The 21,259-nt window shown below is 38.8% G+C and overlaps 1 protein-coding gene across 1 annotated transcript in view; it reads right to left on the bottom strand.

Annotated features, from left to right (window-relative positions):
* Positions 1–13,049, bottom strand: part of PSME4 (proteasome activator subunit 4) — a 76,025-nt gene extending 62,976 nt beyond the window's left edge. Inside the window, exons 1-4 of the mRNA XM_064509758.1 lie at positions 12,603–13,049; positions 5,375–5,515; positions 4,735–4,851; positions 354–398 (exon numbers count right to left, since the gene is read on the bottom strand). Of these exons, the coding sequence (XP_064365828.1) occupies positions 354–398; positions 4,735–4,851; positions 5,375–5,515; positions 12,603–12,775 (476 nt within the window). The 5' untranslated portion in view covers positions 12,776–13,049. The remainder of the gene's footprint in view (positions 1–353; positions 399–4,734; positions 4,852–5,374; positions 5,516–12,602) is intronic.
* Between the last annotated feature and the right edge of the window lie 8,210 nt (positions 13,050–21,259).

Here is a 21,259-nt window from a genome sequence, read left to right as displayed (position 1 = left end):
AACTGCTTAGCTAGCTTTGAACAGATTTTTAGCCAAGGCTGTAAAGAAAAGGTATATTCTAAAAGATACATGCTTTCTTTAAACCTTATAGCATGGCACATGGCTGTAGTTTTGTTTTTACTTCAAGCAACCTATGAACCTAGGGTATTGACCACACACAACTGCAGTAGGCTAGAAACAACCCCCAACCCCAGAAAAGTCTTAGAGACAAACAAGTTGAAACAACATTAGACAAGGAGTGACTAGTAGGGTTTTCAATTTATCCTGACAATGTTTTAATATTACTTTATGAAGGGAAAGAAGTGTGTAAAGATACATGCTTCAAAAAAATCAGAAAATAGTTAAACACTTACGGTCGGCAGCTCTTCACAAGTGTTTTTAAAACACTTTCTACAGAACTGAAACACAAAAGAAAACATTAGGCATACTATGTCACCATGTATCAAGAATGGCATAGAAAACAAACATTTGCTGATTTTTCTTCAGAGTCTAACATAATGTTGATGCAATTAGATATCCTCTGTGAACATGCATATGCTAATCCTCTTCCACACAGATCTAATCACAAGGATTAAAATCGCTCTAAATTTCTGATACTACCTTTTATGTATTATTCACTGTGTTTTAACTAGAGTGAAGAATTATCGTCATTACTTAGATATACTACTCCGTATTCTATTGGTTACTAACCAGCAGAGCAAAGTAACATTTTAGTGCAAGCCGAAAACAGAGAAAATAAATAAATGTTTCCCCCTGTAGCAGAAAAACTTATTTATTTCTTCAGTTAATAGTGACTGTCTTCTATAATTGTTTTAACATGAATTGCACAGGATGCATCAAATCATTAAAAAAGGGGGGGAGGCAGGAAAAAACTTTCAGAATAAACTGAAGGAATAAGAGGAGGGAGGGAGGGAGGGAGGGAGGGAGAGAGAGATCAATGGAACCATAAAGGCAGTCAATTTTCATGTTGTTGAAGTCCAGTATTTATTACAAGACAATCTCAAAACTAAATTGCACTTTTACCAATACTATTCCCTGAATAAGTTTTCACAAAAGAACTTCCTAGATCTTTCAGATGTATTTTCCATACTCTTAAAAAAAGGCATCCTTTGGTTCATCATCAAAAACAGATACAGAAATGCTATTTTTACTGGAATGAAGATGATACAGACTGATCATCTTTAGGATCTTTTCAAAGATTAGTTTAGATCAATTATTTCTAGACATAAATACTAAGCATGCATTAAAGATCAACATGAAAAATGGTTGTGTGGTAAAACAACAACAACAAAAAACAAGCTATTATAATCCACTGAAGTAAACTATTACAAAGGAGAATATGAAGGACAGGACGTATAAGACACACTGATGCCAAAGATCAACAAGTCTTTCAAGTTCACAAGTTTTCAATCAGATCTCAGCATTTGTGAGTAAAGAATGGGGGAGGAAGAAGATTGGGAGGGCTTTTCCCTCCTGTCCTCTGGCCACAGATTTACAGTAGAAGCTAAAAAGAAAAAAACAAACAGCAGATACAATTTTCTACACAAGGAGACATCCAGCTAAGACATGGTTAAACCACAAGCCAACTGCAGAGCACATCTGGCAAGATTCCAGTTTTATAACTATCACTTAGAAAAGAACAGGACAATATACCCGGGGAGAACAAGAGAGTACTGGTTGCTGCTTTCATTACCACTTTGAACAAACTCTCTCAAACCTTTAAGTAGCGGCTTCTGCTCAACACTTGGTTAGGCTCCTTGTATACCCATTGCTGCAGAATTGTGGAAAACATCTACAGCTGTCACACTAGTAAGTTTGTGTACTGCTGTACCACTAAATTTAGCTAAAGATTAAGAGAGCACAACAAAAAGCAATTGAATACATAAATCACGCTGGATTGGATAAACAGACTACTACAGTTTGTTTTCCTGTCCTCTCAGAAGTATTTAGTGCTGACCACTGGGATAAGCTGTTGAAAACTTTGTAGTAGAGATGCAATGAATAAACACTTATATGGGAAGGTTATCCCTTATTAATTACTGAAGTAAAGTTTATTCAATGAGATAAAAGAAATAATTTCTCATCTCAATCCCTTTTCTTCGCTTTTATAGTTCCTCCTTCAGTATAATCAGCTTACTATTATCTATCTTGACACACAGATGTATGAGAAAAATCATTCAACAACACTGGTCATTGTTTTGATGCTACATAGTTATTTTCTTCATGTGGAAAGGGCATGGCCACATTAGCTTGTGGATCCCTTTTTTTCCCTGCATTTTCAGAGGAACACATTTGGATTAAAAAATTAACATGTTAACTGATACTATTGACTCTTACATTATCAAAAAGCAGTAAAAGCACTATTTTCATTTTTCATGATGGATTCATGCCTTGAGCAACATTCTAGCCCTGCAGCAGACACTTCATTACAAGAGCTTAAAATAAGACAGTGAACAACAAAATGCAGCAACCAGCTACAGTTTCACAAATTAAGTCATTCTAGTGAGTTTCTATGACACATCAAAATCAGATCTTATTAGATTAGTACAGCTAAAAATTTCTTCCTCCAAAAATACACAAAGCTAAAATTTCTCCCTGACAGCTACTTCAGTTCCGCTTATCCCAGTTTTAAACTATTTCTGAATTCATATATACACACACCCCAAATCTTCCGAAAGTTTTCCAGGGCAAAAATTCACAGTGAACTGTTAGGACATGGAAACATTTTTCACACTTTACTACTAGAACGTTGTGCCTTAGTATATTTTCCAGAACCTATTACCTCATTGCTAAAGCACTTTCCATGATTTCATCGTTTTTAATAGTAAGGTAAACTTACTCAGTGACACGCACTCCTACACAAATACTGATTTTGTCCATATTCAGACACAGTAACTATTCAAATGCAAAATCTACCTTTCACACGACCCTTGAAATATATATGCTGGTTAAATGAGTTAGCATGTAGCCACTTTATCAGCCACTTCACACACAGTATATTGTTCCCCAATTAGAAAGGTTTACATACAGTGCGACATTCTCATACACAGTGGTGTAATGTTAAAATCGGTTTTCCAATACAATTATTTATGCAGAAAATTACACCTGTGTGACAAGTGTTACAATCTAACAGAACATGCAGAAGATTACACATCGGCCAGAGCTGAACCAAAAAAAAAAAAAAAAAGTCATTCTTACCACCTATGTAATACATTAAGCACAAATGTTTTAGGTGAAGACAAGCCTGGTCGATATGAACTGAATTAAAAAAAAGATTTAAAACACAATAGTTAATTTAACACTTACAAATCAACTGAGTTATTAAAAATACCATTTCACATCCAAAAAGGTACCCCACAAAATTGAATTTAAAACAAAGGGGAAGAAAAAACACTGTATGAGAACAAATCGCACTGCATATTAAGATGGAGTGTCTGAATTCTAAATACAGTTCACGAAAGATTAAAGTTTCAGACAAACCATTGTTATCTGCCTCCCAGCTTAACCTCCTTCTCCCTCTTGGAAAAGTCTCCTCCCCACCATGCAAGTTTCTCACACAGTAAATGGAACGTGACTAGTCAATACCACAGGGCAAAATATGCAGTTTCAGCAGGTGCTGGCAAACCCACAAAGTAAACCAACTAAAAAAGGCTCTGCTCCTTTGGATTTTCACTCGCATGTAATACCTACCATTGGCGAAATTGTTCTATTTTGCACTATTAGTCAAATTTTTTTCCAGATATGTAGCCTTGAGATAAACTCAGCATGAAATACTCCCTAACAGGTTACAAGGCTACATATATTTTCTTTTTATGTCACATATCAAAAATAGGATGTCCTCCTCAGTAAAAGAATCTGAGTATTACACTCAAATATTCCTGGCCAGAAAACAAGTTTTCCATTTATAACAAATTAAGCAGGAGAAATTAAGTTTTAATTCAAACAAATTTAATGAGTTACTTACTATCTCCTGAAATTAAAATTTACAGGATAGGCTCTTCCCTAATTTCAATTATTACAAGAATTGTGACTGCAGAAATTTGTTAAAAGGACAGTGGGAAGAAAATGAAGAAAGCAAGTTTTTATTTTTAAAATTACTAGAATATTTCTAAGATTCTTAACTGGGAAAAAATGGACTAGTCCATACTATATCATCACTAAAAAAAAGTGTGTGTGTGTGTGTGTGTGTGTGTGTGTGTGTGTGTGTGTGTGTGTGTGTGTGTGTGTGTGTGTGTGTGTGTGTGTGTGTGTACTTCCTATAAAAGGTACTTCACTTTTCTTTGTTCACATGCTGATTTACATCCAGATTACATGTACTAGGAATGCTTAAAGCACATATTTTTAAGAACAGTACCATTTTTATTTTCCCAAGTCTTGTTGTGTGATAAAACTGAACAGAAGACATTTAGCCTGAATATCACTGAAAATTTAACACTGAAATCTCTTAAACTGTGGGTTATTATCCCAAAGTAAATTGACAAAGACACCCATTTTAGCGTATTTAGAAATGAACTTGATTACATTAATAAAAACATCAGTGAAAGTAATTCACTGGCAGAGGGATATACACAGTTCAACATGGTCTTGCATACAATTACTGAAAATGAAATAGAAACAAACTAAATACATATTTACTGTACATCAAACTCCAGATATTAAAAGCAAATCTGTAAGCATACCTTCAAGCACTGTAAGCACTTCTAACTAATCAAATGTTTTAAAATGCAAACTTACTTAGGAAACCAATTTAATCCAAGATGCTCTGTTTTGGAGTACAATATCCTTTCCAACATGTCATAGAGTGGTCGCCACGGTAACTCTAAATCATCCCTGGAAAGCAGTTCTTTTTTCCTAATATAAGAAAATAATAAGCACTTTAGGATTAAACATTTATACTGACACACTGCACATCAAAATACCACCCATAGGAATACTGCTCTGAACTATGTTTATCTTCAGCATTTGGCACAAACCAGTGGAAACTCAAACAAGACAGACACAGAATTTCTCCATGAACACAAGCTATCAAGATCTTCAGGAGAAGTCTAAGTGAAATTAAATATTAACAAATTGTATAACAGTCCTCATTATCTTCCTATTTGAGATTAAACATTTGGTTCTCCCATTTTTTTTTCTTTCCTAGTAAGAAAAGCAAAACAAACATTCTTTCACTTTCAATACTAATAGCAAAGCTTTAAGAGGGGCAAGGTATTCAAATAAGACAAACTCTTTTTAACCAAATCATCTGTGCAGGGGAGATTAAGAGAAGTAATCTGTAATAGGACATACTAAACTATATAGCAAGATTAAGCAAATGAAATGATCATCTACTATGACATGAGAATTTCAGCAGTCAGCAGAAATCCATACTTACTTTAACAGGTTTATCAACAGGCGTGCAAATCCTTGCATCATGCTGATCTCCAGTTTTGGAATCGTTACCAACTCATACAACAGCTTAATAAAAAGCACATGATCTTCTTTGCTAAATTTTCTCCCATATAATCGGATATATCTACAAACAAAACATGAGATAACTCAGCAATATTTTTAAACATGCTCAAGGTTACTTGGAAATAAGAATAAGCCTTTTAAGAAACACTGATTTGCAACCAAGGGTAATCTGTACACTAAATTTATTTTTTGTTTTTGCAAGCCAGGAGGACAGACATTTAACATATCTATTCTTTAAGGTTTGCACTTTATAGGTAAGTGTTAGCAGGTGCCATTTCTATTTAGTATTAGACTCTCTCAAACTATGATTTGTGCCAAGTTTCTTCTAAAGGGAAACAGGATTTTAATTAAAGTTGATTTAGTGGATCTAAAACCAATTTTTAAAACTTAAATAAAAATGGAAGTGTACTAAATAGACACACTTATCAAAAACATGGTTTGTTTTTAGACAAATGAGGTAAAGGAAACATCACCTTCAATAACCAGAAATAACAAAGCCTACTGTCTCCCAAAATTCTGCAAGTAGCATAACACAATGCTCACACCAGATACCACGAAAACAAGGCTATCATTCTTTCAACTCAGTTACTTGCCTCAAAATGTACTAGCTATTAAGTATAATATTTTCCTGTATCGCCATATAATTATTCTCCTTATAAAAGGAAGAACTGTCACAAGCAGCTTTATTATACTCTTGTCCTTTTTAGCTGGTGCACCTTAGGGAGGAGACAGGACACAATTCAGAAGCTAACTGAAAGTGTTTCAAGTACAGTCCCAATTTGACAGCATGCAGTAAGACTGAACGGTTTATTTAGAAACTGAGCTTTGCTGGTGGCATGCTCCACTGTTATCCCTCATATTATAAGAAAATGCGGTTCCATTAGAATTAGCTTTGGAAGAAGTGTGTGCTGCATTCAAGTTTAGATGGAGAAAAGGAATACATTTTAACTGAAAATAACCTGCTCCAACAAAACCTATATAAGATTCCAGTGCAGAATTTTACGTGTTGCACAGCTATAAATTACTCCTCGCCCGGAAAGCACACTTTCCCTTTCTATTACTGCTCCAACAATTCTGACAGGTTCCTGAGAAACATTACTAACATGCTGGCCTCTAAGTAGCTGTTTGACAAAACACACGAGATATAACTCCTATAGAATAATTTTTGGAGAAACCTATTCACTGTTTTTACACTGGATTTGGACTCAACTACTTGACCACTTTTCTGCTCCCCAACTTCCCCATGCCTCACCACTAGCTTTCAGAGAAAACTCTGGAACACTTCTTTTCACTTTGCTTTTCCCATTGGATTTCAGTGGTGGATTTTGCATTTGACAGGCAGTATTTTCACTAACACTCATTTCAAATACAGAAGGAAACAAATAAAATACAGGCTAACCCCTTCTCCTACCACAAGAACCTAAATAATGCTGATCGGTCACAAGCTCCATCTACCTATAGAATGATCATCAGCAGTTGAACCCCTACACTTTATATACATAAAAGCCCCTAAAGCTGAATACAGAGGAAAAAAAAGAACCCTAAACACACACACACACACACACACACACACACACACACACACACACACACACACACACACACTCACTCTCCCCCCCCCCCCCAACTCAGAAAACAACAGGTGACATTTGCTATTGTGAGGGCTAACAAAAGTATACAGCAGAACTTAACTGTATTTATTTTAATGGCAATACTATACCTCCCAAAAGCACACATTGCTCACCTACTGTTTTGGAAGGACCCAAAGTAAAAGTCTGGAAACTTGTACAAGATAGATGGGGTACTAATAATCACGCCAACATAGAGAACTAACAAATGGCACAAGTAAGAGGAAAAGCAATTCCCAGACTTTGAAAGCAAAGGCCTTGAAAAGAGCCTACTAGACTTAACAGGCAAATGAGAGACATTTTATATAAGACAAGAGTTGGCCATCCAGAGTCCTACCATGAAAAGCCATAGGAGCTGTCAGACAGTCATTTCCCTTAGTCTTCACTTACTTTATAATAAAAGGGGAAGACAGTGTCTGATGTCATGACCAAACTTTAAAGGAGCTCACCTACAAGAGTGGTTGTACCTTTCATGACTTTATGCATTTGTGAAGGAAGACATCAGCTACACAAGAGCAGCACATTAAACTAAGGAACAGAGGGTTCTGAAAACACCTTCAACTTCCATTTCATTATCCCTCAGTCACATAAGTCACATACACTTGCACATATATTTCCTCTCTCACAAATTTATGTATAAAGCAACCAAAAATAGCAGTTTCATTTCTTCATGCAGGATTTATAAAAAATAAAAATCACTTAGAACTACGGAGAAACACTGTGCAAGAGATGTAACATAACTAGATACAACAAAACAGTGGATTGGACGGTTACCTTTCCTGACATTTGCTAACAGCAGTTCTATTACACCAAATGCCATTTAACTATGAATAGGTACAAGTACAGAGAAAGGTACTGAGCACAAACATGTCGCTATGCCCAGAAAGTAAAACTAGATCTCGGATTGCTCCTATTTTTACAGCTTCTTTATATAAATGGACAAGGAACACCAGATTCTAAAATCTTCAGGTATTTGCCTTAATCCAGCTGTGCATTAAGGGAAGACAAACAGAAAATAATTATTCCTAACAAAGGGCTAATCCCACTTTCCTCAAAATTAAATGAGCAAAGCCCTAGCAGAAAGGAACTTCTGATATTTTCAGAGGATTGTCCAGTTCCCCCTTGCACAGAACAAAACATCATGACTACTAAAGAAAAGAATATAGGCAGAATTTCATCAATACTGCAGGATCCCTAGGCGCTAAGGCGCTAACGACATATATGCATGATCACCATATAAATGGTAACTCTTCAGTATATACATTAAAAAAATGTATATGAATTGGGTGTGTTACTCCTCAGCATCACCTCCTGCTTTTGGAAGAATGCTGTTTAAAAAAAAAAAACGTATTTCATTTCTGAAACTAAATTGCTGGAAAACAGTAAGACTCCTTATATGAAGGCAAGCAATACTACATTAAGAAGCTACTTGAAATCTTAATTCCACTACCATTTTCAGTCCCCTCCTTTAAGAAATCCATCAAAGATTTTATAAGCTCTCAGCCTCCTCTACCAGTCAACTGCAAAAGGCAAAAATAAATAAATGGTGCTTAATTGTACTGGTCCACTGGGTTTTGATTTGGAGTTCAGCTAGATGCAAAAAATACTAATTGGGAAGTGAACATTCTGTTTGCATCTCCATCATTTTTATGCTCAGTACAGTGTCTCTGGAGATGCAAAAACAAACAAAAAAATTAAAACCAAAAACTTGACTCCCTTACTGTAAAAGCACTGAGTATACCAAACTTTCACTCCACAATTACAATAGGCCTATTTTTAAGAAATGTACTATCGCATGAAGTGGACACCTTAAATTGCCCTAGAAAGTTGGCTGTTGTGCTACAGTTGAAAGCTGCCTTCACTTATTCACTTGTGAAGCTGAATAGAGTGCTCTCCTAAATTCCTAGCAATCTAATTTCATTTTCCAGCAAGAAAGGATTATCATCTGTCCAAAACAAATATATCCAAAAAACAAAACTACGCTGAACAAACTATTTGAATCCTATATATGTATATAACATACAGATAGAAAATTTGTTTTTCATATAAGGATAGGAAGGAATGGAAGTAAATAAAAGATGCCTAATGCAACAGTGATTGAAATACTTCAGAGAAGTTTCATTGACAGGTTTTATTCTCACTTTAATATTCTGTGTCCTGCAATTCAAAACAGTTGAGCTACATTTTTTCATACCTCACAGTAAGACATTTAAGTATCATGGTGTAAGAAGTCTCTATCCCTGACACAAAATAACACTGTCAGGAATAGAACCTGTGTCCCTCAGCTCCAAAAATTCAACCCTTGTCTTTTGAAATAGAAAGTGCAGAAAGATCATCATGCGTTCTCTCGGCTGCATCAAACAATCAACTGTATGTACTGTAATTACTGAACGCTCTTATTATACTAATGCTCATTTACAAGCTATACTCTAAAGTATCTATGCTCAACGTTTCTATGAAAAAATGTAAAACAGTGAAAAATGGAACAGTTGTCTATGTTTGAGGTAGAGGACCATAAAAGACTATGATGCAAGTCCATTTATGCAAATGACTGATGCATCTAAAGTGTCCCATCCCCCCACACACGCCCCGTAGCAAGCTAGACAATTGAGATGCAGTCTTACACTACCACAACAGGATTAGTGTTTTATAAGGTACAGATTTTACTGGCCAAAGTTGGAGGAGTCTTGGGGTACTAAAGACAGGACTTCTGAAGAACACAGTTACTGATTTAAATTCTAATTCTCCAAGCAAGCAGTTTTACTTGCATAAGAAGTCCTGCCAAGTCGTAAGTTTCTTAAGTAACTGCACTATCCCTGTCTGTGCGGAAGAGAAAGTTCACTCACCACACTCTGTATACATATTCCAACCAAAGGTTCCATTTACATCACCAAAAATTATGCATACAAGGACAATTATGCAGATTACCTGATAGACATTAGATACAATGAATCTCAGTTTTAGTCTTCTTTCCCTACTCAATTCATGACATCAGACAGCTGAAACAGCTGCATTTAAGACAACCATATGTAATTCATGTTCTCAGCTGCTGCCCTACAAGAAATACAAGATCTTAGGTTCAGCTGTCATTATGTAATAGTGACTGGTACAAACATTTTTAAACTCAAAAAAAGAATTTTAACTTTCATTCCTCATACCTCTGGTTTATGCACATCTGCATAAAGTTGCAGTGGACCTGAAGAGCTAGAGCTATACAGGTATATAATGTGTGAGATATATATATATAACTCTTTCGTATGTTTGCATATGTTACATTGTCTGTCAGTATTAGCATTTCTATCTGTACAAGAAATAGATTCAAAACATGTCAGCCTTGATTCTGATTTATAAGTTACCTCACAGAACATTCTGAATTATAAAAGCCAGTAAGTATTCTCATACATTTGTAGTAAAATTAGGCAGAGATCTTATGAAGATTCTGACCATTTTCTGGTCAAACAAATGTGTAATTTATCATAGGTGGCTAGCAAGAAAAAAAGGTATAAAGTTGATAGGGAAATGAACTACTCACTAAGAGCAGACAATAAAGCTTTGGTTTTACCGTCATTATGTCACAATTTGACATAGGCATGACAAATCAGAACACTATATTCTTATATTTTGGAACTTTTCATCTAGGCCTAAACTTTTATTGAAATATTTTATCCCACAGAACTATTTTACCAAATTAAACCAAGGAAGTAAAACATCTCCAATGTTAACTATATCAGCTTATTTTTAAACCAACCCCACAGTTTTCTTTCCTGCCTACATCCAAATATATTCAGTCTTACTGCCACGAAGAATTACTATAATATGCCACAAAGAAATCTTGGGATGAACAAGCATCAGACAAGTTGCAAAATACAGTCAATTTAAACTTCAAAGGGTGGGTGGAAAACCACAAATTAAAGCCTCCTGTCCTTTCTGTGATTCATAAAGTAGCATAGTAGCAGTTCTCAACAGGCTAAATTCACTGCCCTGAAGCCTAAACTGGTAACAGAAATTGCAGTTTACAGAATGACTAATAGGTTAATTGTAATCTATATCTGCACATTTTCAAACCACTTAACTGCAGGAGTTACCCTATCTAAGGTAGATCTTTCTCTTACTAAGAGCTACTACAATTTATTTCAGCTTGATTAGCACATGAAGTTCTGCCACAAGTCCAAAGACAACAGGCATCACTGTAAAGAGTATAAGCTAGCAGATGGCTCAGGGGAAAAAAAAAAAACAGTATTGAACTGGGTCCAAGCAGGTTCAGACTGTCTCATAATGCAAACATGTGAATCATTTCGCAACCATCAATGTAATTCTATCTAAGAATGCTTCTTGGCAAACATAAGGTCACTTACATTTCGATACATGTATACCAACCAGATTTTTGACTGACAGATAATATATTAAATTCCCCAATTAATACTTAAAAAAAAATCCTACTTTATATAAGAAGTAAAAGTGTAAGTGAAGATCTCAATTCTACTGAATTCTGTCACTTCTAGCACATAGAAAAGACCAATTACGAAGGCACAGAGAGCATGCATCAAGAAGAAGGTATTCACACAAATAGGGTGTACTGACTGAAATGACAGCAGTCACTTGTCATATGACACCATTTTTAGTGCCAGACTGGCCAGAACAGCACACATGAAGAAAAAAATGGGTAAGTATGTTTTTGTAAAACTCACTAAGAGAATTCTACACTCCGCTTGGTGCTACTGTATGAAAACACTGTTTTCAACCTGTACAAAAAACATCTTGTCAGCACTCGCACTGGAGCCAACATAAACTGCACCTTGTCACAGTACAGGCAAGATATCGAGGCTTTTTTTTTCTTCTTCCTTTAAACTAGGGCACCAATTTTGTTAACACAGCAGCAAAGCCAGAATTTAGTCCTTCCAGCGCTGAACTAACAAAAGCACAAACAGCCTGTTTTGCGAAAGACTTCGTGTTCCTACCGCAAGTTGCGAACAGAGATGGTATCTTCCACAACTTGCTTAAAAAGGCAAGAGAACAAACAGGTGATCGAGTGTACATTTAGGAAGAAAGCAACTCGATTCACAGAACCGAGAAGCTTCCCGAGGCGGCAGACGAGCTCTCGGAAACGGAACCACCTTTGTCCCTGTTTCCTACGCCGCAGCGCTCCGCGGCCTTGTGCAAGAGTCCGGCCGACGCCGCCTCGCCCCGACCCGGCGGCCGGGCAGCGCTCAGCGCCCGCAGCGCCGCGGGGCCCCCCGCACCCGGCAGCCGCCAGCAGCAGCCGCCCCGCTCCCGCTTCGGCCGTGCCGCCCGGCCCCGGCGCGGGGAGCAGCCATTAGGGAGCCAGCGCGCTCCGCCGCCCGCCCGGCCCTCGGGCGGCCGTGAGTCACCCCGGCTTCGCCTCGAGGCGCCCGGCAGCGCCGCAGGCCGGGCTCCGCGGCGCTTCGAGCAGGCGCCGCCCGCGGCCGGGCCCTGCGGGCAGCACCGTTATAAACAGCCCGAGACAACGGCCGCCGGCGCCGCCGCGGGCCGCGCACTCACGTGGACAGTTTCCGGGTCCAGAAGAGCCCCCCGGGCCACAGCTCCTGCAGCTGCACGGCCCGCGCCAGGTTCCCTTTGATCTGAGCGAGGAAGCGCGTCGCCTCGGCCTCCAGGCAGCCCGCGTACGGCAGCAGCTTGTTGTACACGATCTCCTTCTGCGGCGCCGCCGCCATGGTCGGCGCTGCGCTGCGCTGCGCCGCGGCCGGTCGCGTCGCGTCGCGTCCCGCTCCGGCCCGGCCCCCCGGCGAGTCGCCCAGCGGCGCGCGGTGACGACACAGCCCAGGGAACGACCGCCGCCCCGCGCCGCCAAAGTCACTTCCGGCGCGGGGGGCGGGAGCGGAAGGCGGCCGCACGCGGAAAGGTGTCCCCGGGCGAGAGCGGGGATGCGCCGCTGCCGGCCGGCCGGGCGCCGCCCCCTGCAGGGGGCACGGGTAGGCGGGGCGGGGCGCCCGCCGCCGCGCGCAGCCCCGTGCGGGCGGGGCGCTAACGGCCGTGCCCAACGGACGCGTCCAACGGCCGGGGCGCCGCGCCCCTCGCTAGCCGACGCGCTGAAACCGCCCGCGCCGGGTGGGGGAGGCCGCTCGGTGGATCATCCGGCAGCCCGTTGTTACTTTCCAGTGTCGATGACACCAAAAGCGTCGCTTTAGGGACAAACCTAGAATTAACGGGAACAGCGTCGGATCCGCTGGGGCTTTGTAACGTTTTATTTGTACCGCCCTTTAGTTGCTTCAAGCGGCATCAGCTTTCAAGAGGTGCTGTCAGAGTATATTCGGGGAACCCGCTTGGGCCAGCGAGCTTGTTAGCTGCTGCTTCCCTGTGCCAGCAGCAGCGGCACTGCAATTCGAATAAGTTAGCTTGTTCTGGGTACGCCGTCTCTTACCAGCCGCTTGCAACGCTTTCAGGCACCTCTGAAAGTTGTGCCGAGCGGTAGCTGTATCTCCTAATCCTGTCAGATAGGGACAGATGGGCCATCCAAATAACCTTTGGCAGACTCGGGAGAACTGGGGGAAAAGGCACGGCTGCAGTCGAGATACTGTCCTTCTAGGCACCTAAACAAACAAAATGATTTTGCGGAAAGGCCGTAACTCCTACTCAAGTTCAGAATTCACTTTTTGTGGCTTTGTGGTTTATTAAAGAGCCCTTTTGTAAAGCTGCTCTGATCCAAACATAGTCATAACAGAAACGTTCATCTTCCAACTGTCCTAAATTGCAGAAGTGCAGAAGAGAATAGAATGCTGGTTGTACCCCAAAGTATTTATTTTAATTAAAACTGAGTATCCAGATCCATTATATTAGCAGTTGTGAGCTAAGTGCATGCTCCATTACTGATAATAAACTGTATAAACTGCATAAACCTCTTCCTCACTGGGGCTGAGGTTTTCATAGTTAGATGGCCAAGTACCTTGGAGACTGGTATTTGACAGCCTTTAAGAGTCTGCCTATAAACTGCAGGGAATGTCAATACCTACAGCTGGACAGTGAGGTAAGCAGGGAGTCTTCTACAGGTCTGAAGCCATCAGAGCACAGCACGGATGATCAAAGGGATTTGACGCTTAGACTTGCGTAGTAGCAGAAAGTCGTGTTTCTACTGCCTTGCCTTCTCGTTAGTTCATTATGTGCTAAAAGCGGCTGTATAAATGTGAAATGAGGATGGGCTTCTTCACTGAAGATAATCAGTTACAGAGTTTAGTAGCAGATTCTGTAACTGTCTGTGAAAGATGTATATTTGAAATAATAATGCCAGTCAGTAAAGTGGAGCTCAGCAGTGCCTGTTCCTGCCATTGACTTCTGTGGGTGTAGGATAAAGCCTGTGATGGATATATGATAATAGTACCGATAGCTGTTATCTCCAGCTGTCTCCTAAATATAATTGTTAATTGAAGTTCCCCTCAAGAATTACATCGTGACTGTATAACAGCTGCAAGCTGATTAGATTTAAAGCTGCTGACAAGGGCAAATCCTGTTTTTGTGATCTTTATACTCAGATTAGCTCTGCTTAAATGTTTTTTTAATGGCTAACTAAATGCTGAAACATTTTATAACGAGAAGGAAAGCAACAGAAAACCTAAGTAAGATAAGCGAAGGCCATGATGCTCAGATATTCCCAAAGCATTTTCCTGCAGAAAATATTTATACTATATCCTTGTATGACTTTTGTTTCAGACATTATTTTTATTATCAATGCAGAGCAATACTAAAACCGTGCGGCAGGAAATGTTCTCATGTGTTATATTCATGTACACTTGTGTACGAAGAGTGACACTACTTTGATTTACACAGGTCAAATAATAATCAGTGCTATAATGTTCTTTTGGAGAAAAGTACTAGTAAATCAGCATTATATAAATAAAGTTTTACCGGGGGCCTAAAGGAGGCTGTATGCTGCTCCACAGTTCTCCCATCAAGAATTTTTCCTGTAACATTTTGGGAAAGCAAAAGTCTATAATCACTTTTAGCACACCGAATTACTCCTTTTTTCAAAACTTCAGTGAAAGTAATTATTCTGCATTATGGGCTGGGACTAGGATAAAACAGATACTGTGTTAATTTCCCTTGACTAAAGTATTAGAGAGGTCAAGCCTACCAGAACAGGTACTGAAGAAACAAAGTTAATTACATTCTATTGCCTCATATTTATGCTATGCAAAACAATTTATACATTAATTTATGTTCTTTCTGGCATGAATTAAAAATGAAATTTGGTGATGGTCAAATTTCTATGTGGACAACTACATCTTGTGTATTATTTTGCTGGTGAAAATAGGAATAAACAAAAGGTTTATCTGAACACCATGAAATGAATAGTTTTATCATAAATTTAGATAAGAGTAAATTGTTTAAGTGGCTCAGAAGCTGAAATTAAAAAAAAATCCATGGTTAAGGATAAGTGAAAATATCTATGGAATAGTCTAAAATGTGCCTTGAACCTAAGAAACTTGAAATTACTTCTTTTCTAACATTTATGGGCACTTCTTTTTTCCTACTTAGTTGTGATAGCGGATTGTCCAAACAGCAGTTTCCAATGTGGGAAAGTGTTCATTACATTTGAAGAATGACAGAGTTTTTTTAGACTTGGAAGAAAAAAAAAACAAAGTTATAGTCCAATTTTCTGAAATTGAAATTGACAGATATGTAAGGAACTTCAAAGCTGCATTCTGTTGCTTCATATCTATATTATCACAAAAAATAGTACTGTAGATATTCAGGGAATGTCTGAATATCTAAACTGCAGTTTCTGCCCTTTTGGGCCTGAGTTAAAACTGCAGCTTAATTTTTCACATTTTTGTCAGTATTTTGCAATTTGAATAAGCATTCCCAACCTGAGGGAGCTCACTTTGTCTGAGCCAGCAGACCTCCACGTCTGACTGTTGTACCTCAGACATGCCTGTGCCTTCCACCAGAATTAAACATTTACGTTTCAGGAAAGAATGTGCAAAGTCAACAAGGTCAACACATTAATCAGTCATCATGCTAAATAATCTGACCCTCTCATTCTCAGAAATATTCTTCTCATTTTCAGAATCTGAAATGATTCTGAGTCCATCTGTAATCACAATACTAGGCAAATATATAGTACTTGCACTTTCAAACTATTTTCTCTATATTGATTATCAATTACATTTATTAATTTTTTTAAAAATAACTGTTTCCCCTGGTATGCTAACATTCTGCTATTTAAAAGGAGAAAAAATGATGTATTTTACAGATACATTTTACCAAGTGAGTTAAAAATAAATTTGTTCTTCAAGTTTGCAATATGTTTTGGCTGTAGCAGTGTGTAAAAGCACATTTGGTTCCCAAGTCATATGATCAAGGACTAGCTTTCACAACAAGGAATCTGTCTGTGCTGCTTGCATCAATAGCTTTTTCCTCTCTTATTAAGTAGGAGGAATATGAATTGAGAACAAACTAAATACGGTTGCCACCTGTTGTTTTTGGCATTAAATCTTGAGAATCGATGAATCCAAGTTAAGTGTTGTAGTTGTGAAAAAATAGTCTTTCCATTCATGAGAAATTTCAAATGTTAACAGTGGCTTATGTCAAGTTGCACGTTGTTCACACATTCCCTTGTTGGATGGCTTGCTGCCTTAGGTCAGCTAACACCAGCACTGTCATCAGTATTTAGGAAACTTGTCACTCAGCCTGAACTGTGGTTTCTACTATCTCAGCTCTCAAGCAACTGCTTTTCCTACATGGACATTTTGTTTAGTGACCTATCTGTCCTTGCTGACCTAAGTTAAAAGTGGAATTTGGTGAGTGGCAAACTTCTGTGTATTTTGCAATTTGGAAACTAACACCCAATCCAACAGGCAGCTCACATTACCTATATCATATATGTCCTGGTCTGTGACACCCATACCTCAGAGAGCCCCACTACAAAATAAAGTAGAATAGTTTGCGTTCTTCTTTGAAACAGAAGCATCCTGAGACTTATTATCATCCCAGTGTGTCTCCATCAGTTTGTCACCCAAAGCCGGTGGTGAAAGACTCCAAAGACACTGAAGAAACTGCTGCCATGCTGCTCATCAACTTTCAGGCAAGATGCGAGTAACTTACTTTCTCCAGGAAGAAGCATCTGTAATTACTCTCTGCAAATCTTTACCCTAACAAGGGCATTTTCATTGCAAGGAGCTGCTCCCTTGTTTCAGGATGGAGACTTGAGAAAAGGCTGTAATTACTGCCTGCTCTGGAAGCCTTTGCTCCCCTGCCTCAGGGAAACTGAGTTGCTCCAAGGATTTAAAGGTAGTAGCAGTTCCTTGGCTGGTGTAAACACTAAAGAGCAGTAATTACAGCTGCTCCTCTCCCCTCCTGCCCCGGGAAACTGAACTGCCCCTGTTACTACTTTATTGAGAAACAATGAGCAAGAAGGCAGTAGGATTAGTCAGTCTAATTAATCTTTTGAAGTGTGTGAATGCAATTAAAATCCTTAGTTTTAAGTCAAAGAAACAGAAACTGATTTGAAAAACAACACATTTATGCTGGTCTGTAGCTAGAAAATTACATCTCGAGACAAGTGTCACCTCTTGTGCTTTATTTAAAACAAATTTGAGAAACACTGCTATATCCAAATATGGGAAATTTTTTCATGAGCCAAAGACTGTAACAAACTTAGAAACACAGTTACTGCATAAACTTCTATTTTACAAAGCATTTTTCCACTTCAAGGATGGGGGCAGAAGGTGATTACGGCTTCCAAATGAGGTGCCAAGGAATTTCAGCTTCCTGTATAGTATGGCACAAAAACACTTTCTTCTGGAGATTGATTCAGAGTAGCTAATCTTAGGTGCCTAAAGTAAGGCTGTCTAAAGAGTCGATTACATGTTTTCAGTGGGGAAAGGTGGTGGTGGGGATTCAATATGACTGAAAGCATGTGTGCTGTATGCTGATACAGTTCTGATACAGTTCTGTTTGTATCATGCCTGTTCAGGTACACATGTTCTAATGTAAGTGGAACTTTTCTCAGTTAGCTTTTTATGTTTGGGAGGAAATTTGAACAGAAATAAAAAGGCACCATAAAAATGGTTCTGGTTATGAGAGTTTTAGGCATTAAATTTAACCTCAGTTATATCAGTTCACAAGGTATTATTTGGCCTCCTCTCTTTCACAGCTAAAATTAGTGGGTTAATGTTTTTACAAAGACAGTCACTGTTCATACAAAGCCAGGACAAAACTCCTCCCTGTTGAAATCCTACTAAGATAAATTAATTTATAGCAGAATTATTTTCTTTCTCCACCTTCTGGATTTATTTGCTTTAGGTGTCTTATTGGCTAATATTTGGAAGGGAAAATTGTCTCAAATCCACACATGAGAATCTGGCTTTGACAGTCTGTTACCTTTACATATCTGAAGTTCCTGGAGATATCCCTGGAAACTGTTGTGCCTGCAGGGAGAAAAAAATAATAGACTTGAGTCTACTGCTGATTTCTTTCCAAATTACTCATAGCTATTTATAATAAACAAAGAATAATTCCTCTGATGTGAAATAAATGCAGTCAACTTTGGTGAAAAAGGTATTACTTTTTTTTTTTTAGTCATAAGTCAGAGACATGGATTTTTATGTCTCAACCCCTTGCCAAACAGAAACCAGCTGCAGAGGAGCATGTGATGACAGCAGTCTTGCAAAGGTCAATTCTAGGGATTCTGCTGTTCTAGGAAATGCAGGAAACAGTCCCCTTACACCCTGCAGTGACTTGCATAGAAACTGCTCATTATGTGTTTTGCTGTTTCATACAGCTACCCTTTGTTTGACAAAAAGAATTGTGGCAGGCCTTACTCTAAGGGTTTGACTAACTCTGATGTTACTTTCTCTCTGTGGTAGATGCATCTGTTTCACCCTCATCTGCAGTTCTCAATTCTTTGGTTTGTCTATTTGTTTGTCTCCTTCCAGTTGCCAGTTATAGGACTCCCTGATTTATCAAAATCATATTGTCAAAATGTCAATTATATACAACGTTTCTGGCAGAGAGGTATCTGGTAACTTTGAAATGGGATCAAATTGTGAAATGTTAACTTGGATTTGATAGTACCCTACTTCATGAATAGTCCAATTGACTTCAGTAGAGTATCACATACAGCAGGGTGCTTATTAGCATTAGCCTTTTAAAAAAACCTTCTAAGTACATTTTGATATCACTGATGAACTGAACCAGCAAACAGGTAGCGTTCATCTTAAAATACCTGTAGTCTCTGCGAGTATTATGCCTTTTGAATTACGCTTTAGCTCAAAATATTGTCTTGCATATTCTTCCAGTTAGGAAAAGAAATTAGCAAGTGTGCTAACTACTCAGTCTGTTAAAAAAAAAGTATGAAGTCTGTTTCCCCATCTCAGGATAAATCAAATAACAGTCAAAAATCTTCATGCAGATTTTCAAACTTGTTTCAACCAGCATTCAGCCCTAATAATTGTTATGTGTTTTCCAGGGCAATGGCTCCAGTGTTTGTTCAGGCTTTTTCACTCTTTCTCTTGTTTGCTTGCTCATTTTTCCAAGGTATGGATCAGAGATACTTCAATATTTATGAATTATGGAAGAGAGGCAAGCACACTTAAACATTCCCTTAAGCAACCAATCCTTTCTCTCCTGCTAAAGAAATATTTATAATCTGCTTCTGGCTGCATGGCTTTATGCATTAAATCTGCATGGCAGACTTTTTGGCACATTGCTAAAGAAGCAGCTTGCCTCATGGGGTATTATGCAGACATCCAGCAGATTAACAAACCTTAAAGGGGATCACATGAAACAAGCTCAGAGCTATCTAGCATTCGTTTGGCCTAATGTGGTGAGTTGTTTATGTTTATATCCTAGTAACGTGGGGATAATAAGTACAGTTGTGCCAGGGGCATGATTATGAGAACGTAGGTCCCGCTGACTAAAACTGGGATTCAAGGAATGGTAAATTGGTGGTTTTTTATTATTGTATCACATGTCCTGTTAAGAGTTCAAGGTGAAACAATGACTGTAAATTAAAGCTTCATAACAATCTTGGAAATGTTGTAACTATCAGAAAAGCCATTTAGTATAGAAGGAATGTTCTAATTTAGGAACACAATTGGACTTTAAATTCAGAGAAGCCCCAGGGAGAAGGAAAAGTCACATTTGCCACATTTGTATATTGTAACTTAGAGGCTAAAACCAATGGAAAACTGAACCATATTTAGTATAAACCCAGAAACTGCCCTTCTGCCGGGCAAAGTACCAAGAACTGGGGGAAAGAACTAAGGAGTGAGTGAGAGAAGGGGAATCTGTCTTGAACAAAAAAAGCTGAGAAGATGTAAACTCAGAAGAGAGCTCTCTGGGACGATACAGCAGGCTTTACCTGATATTCCTCAGGCACATAGCGACAGGACAATCTACAATGCTTGGGGTTGCTTTTTCAGTAGCATTGCAATGGATGAATGCAGAATCTGAGTCATGCTTTCTTGGCATTGCCAAATACATTCTAAAATCATATAATCATGCCATGACTTTATCTACAGACCCAAAGGGCTGATGAGACATGGTTGGAAAAATGGTCATCCTTGGAGATTCCAGCTCTATTTGTAAGGGATTGATCACCTGCATCTGGAACTGGAACTGCAGGAGGACTGACAAGCTCTGAAACTAGAAGAAACTGGCTCAGTCACCCTGGTTATCCCTGGCAAGTGAACATCTGAAAAGCAGACATTTTGGAATGGGAAATGGAGGAAAGGGAATTTGGAGTTGTTCAAGGGTGCCAGACGTGTTACCAAATAGGGGTTACTTCCAGATCCCAAAAGAGCAGAGACAGGACAGCATGACAGGACAGTGCATACCCATTGTTTCTTAAGGAAAGAACTGTTACTTTTATCAGCTTACTCTTACTCTTACCAGTACAAAGTCCTGCATCAGAGAATTATGAATAGAAAACAAAAGGCCCATCTGAAACCATCTGAGGTTTCATATATTACAATATAGACAGTATCCATGGACTTACTGCCTCTCATGCTTTCTCCCTTTTTATTTTAGCAAGACAGACATATGAACAGATTTTTGTTGTTACACTAATTTTCCATTTCCATTTTCTAGCAGAAATACTAACTCATACGTACCAATTTAAGGAGGCAGTAGTATGGGAATTTAAAGTAAATGTAAAGTACATGTTTGGAACAAACTATTCTATTTCTCAGAGAATAAATGCT

This window comes from Dromaius novaehollandiae, chromosome 3 (assembly GCF_036370855.1).
Source record: "Dromaius novaehollandiae isolate bDroNov1 chromosome 3, bDroNov1.hap1, whole genome shotgun sequence".
NCBI lineage: Eukaryota > Metazoa > Chordata > Aves > Casuariiformes > Dromaiidae > Dromaius > Dromaius novaehollandiae.
This window is presented reverse-complemented; position numbering and strand designations above follow the sequence as displayed.